This window comes from Sciurus carolinensis, chromosome 12 (assembly GCF_902686445.1).
Source record: "Sciurus carolinensis chromosome 12, mSciCar1.2, whole genome shotgun sequence".
Taxonomy (NCBI): domain Eukaryota; kingdom Metazoa; phylum Chordata; class Mammalia; order Rodentia; family Sciuridae; genus Sciurus; species Sciurus carolinensis.
In genome coordinates, this window is record NC_062224.1 from 19,431,841 (window position 1) to 19,434,466 (window position 2,626).

Below are 2,626 nucleotides of genomic sequence, written 5' to 3' on the forward strand. Positions count from 1 at the left end.
CTTCTGTTATTTTACTGTCTACCTTGTCCACTATTCACTTGGCTAACCCCTATTCACCTTTACTTCCTATCATTAGTAAGACAAGATTCCACATTTGCTTTGTTCATCTGCTGCCCAATAACTAACTAACTTCATTTTCTATTCAGTCAGTACTGCACTAGTACAAAAAAGGAAGGAGAGGAGTTCAACAAAGGAACACAACCATACACCTGAAACAAGAAGTTAAGGGTGTCAAAAAATTTAAATATGAATGTTCTCAAAAACATTTGTCTGTAAAGCTGTGAACACTCTCAAAAATTAAAAACAAAAAGAAGAAAAGGAAAAGGAAATCTATCAAAATGTTACTACCCATGAAGTGTGCTGACAGTACAATTTTTCAATGACCTGCAGACAAAGGAAAAACTGTTGCTATTATTGGTCTTTCTATATAATGCAAAACATATTGCTGTTATTGGTCTTCTCATATAAACATACACACATCTCTAAATGTAATTTGAATTTCTGGAAACTAGGTATGCTGTCAACTTTGGAAAAAGTATGCCAGTTCACCTGTTGAATTGACATTGTACAAAAATTAAGTCATATTGGCCGAGAAACATTAAACTTATTTTTTTTCCGTCTGTACAGGGACGGAATAATTTAATACTGTTATTAAACACGTAAGGTCTTATCTATGCGGGTACGATTACAGAAACCAACGAAGTATTATTTAATGGAAAAAAGTTACCATCAGAAGAAAAAAAGTTTGAGGTGAATAAAGGGCAAAACATTGTCACAACTGACTATCCTTCAAAGATCAAAACCCTTCGAATCCCCCCACCAGCGCTGGCTTAACTTTTGTTTTATAAAAAGATAAGGATGAGGCTGAATCAAAATTTAACTGCAAGTTTACTACACCAAAATACATGAATTTAGTTGGGCATGGTGAATCACATGTGTAATCCCGCAACTCGGAGGCTGAGGCAAAGGAGGATCTCCAAGTTCGAGGCCAGCCTCAGCAAATTAACGAAACACTGAATCGAAACAAAAAAAGGACTGGGATGTAGCTCTTGGGAAAATGCGTCTGGATTCAACCCCCAGTACCCAAAGAAAAGAAAGAATACGTATTAGCTATTTATTGACCAAAAAGAAAAAAATGTTAGTTATTCCAATTATTATAGAATGTTGGGTTAAGTTCCCTCGCAAGGAGGAAAAAAAGAGAGATCGGAAAGGATGGAAAGAGCATTACTTTTTCCGTTTACATCCAAGAGGAGTCATTTCCCCAACCCCCAGGTCAGAATGCCCGGCCCTGAACAATGCCTGACGGGTTCTCTACCAGAAAATTCCACGCCATCAATCCGATAAGCCACGATCTCCATCACGCTTATATCGCGCCTCTCCCCCCAAATGCTTCGTTGTCAGCCCCTTAAGGGTCCTACTCTCATCGCTAGCCTCTGATCCACTTTCAACCTCGGGACTCGGTGTTGGGTTAATCGTTTTCCTCACTTGGTTCGCTTCCCAGAAACCGATTCCACGAAGGCAACAGGAAAACATCCGCGGGCAGGGCCGCAGAAAAATAGGCTGAAAGTCGGGCTCACCTGGGGCTGCACCGTGCTCGACAGGGAAAACATCTCCGGGCCCTCAGCAACCTCACCCGCCTGCCGAAACTGCTCTCCGTTCTCGGCCCGGCGGGGAGGCGCTGAGCCCTTATTTCCTTCTTTCTCTCCCTTCCTTCGCCCCTTACGCTTCCCAGAAACGGAAAATGGCCTCCCCTTCCTACAGCTGCTACAACAGCAATCTGCCCCGGAAGGCGAGGCATTAACGCAACAGTACTTCCGGGGCAAGTTAGCGCCCCGCCTTCTCAGGGACCCGCGATAGTACCACGTCCGGGGGCCCCAAAATACTTGATGTTGGCAAGGAACGGAACCCTTTAAGCTATGGTAGCAGGGTTCCCCCGCTTTTAAAGTGGCAGAACAGCCTTCACCTTGTTGAACCTTTCTCACACTTTCCATAGCTTCCTTATCCAATCTTCCAATGTATTGCTCTGAAGGTTGCTAAGAAGGTTTGGGGGGGGGGGGGTTGGCTGCAATAAATCTAAAATTCTTCCTGTTGGTCTTAGTCTCTTTCTGTCAGGCAAATTACATTTTGTGAATAAAGTCAGGTTACAGGGTCTGCTACCCGCTTCCTGCACATCCAGTTTCTCACATTCTGTGATTTCGCTAGCTTCCAAACCTCATCTCTGGCCTTTGCTTTCCTGAACAGTCCAACTAGGTCGGGAAGGGAGGGGCAAATTGCAGGTCTGGACTGGGACCAGGGCAGGTTCCTAGCAGACTCGTTAGGAGGCGGGGAGAGATCTCTTCAAATCCCGCGATTCAGATTTAAGCTCCAGTTGTCCCTTTCCTTGTCGGCCAAGAACTGTTTGTGCCTCCTCCCTCAAAACAAGATCTGTCAGTCGGCCGTAGTCACCGCCTTCGAAACGTCCCTGGTGGATTCAAGACGTTCCCAGGGCCCAGATCTCATACCCATTGGGCAATTGCAGGTGACAGGGCCGGGCTGCACTGGAGTCGGCGCGGCGACGCAGTGACGTCACGGTCCGCGCACGACGTGGGCGGAGCCTCACTTTGAACCCAGTTGGCGGGATATGCGG

The 2,626-nt window shown here is 45.7% G+C and overlaps 1 protein-coding gene across 1 annotated transcript in view; it reads right to left on the bottom strand.

Moving 5' to 3' along the window:
- Positions 1 to 1,773, bottom strand: part of Yme1l1 (YME1 like 1 ATPase) — a 37,859-nt gene extending 36,086 nt beyond the window's left edge. Inside the window, exon 1 of the mRNA XM_047521195.1 lies at positions 1,578 to 1,773. Within this exon, the coding sequence (XP_047377151.1) occupies positions 1,578 to 1,610 (33 nt within the window). The 5' untranslated portion in view covers positions 1,611 to 1,773. The remainder of the gene's footprint in view (positions 1 to 1,577) is intronic.
- Positions 1,774 to 2,626: the final 853 nt, after the last annotated feature.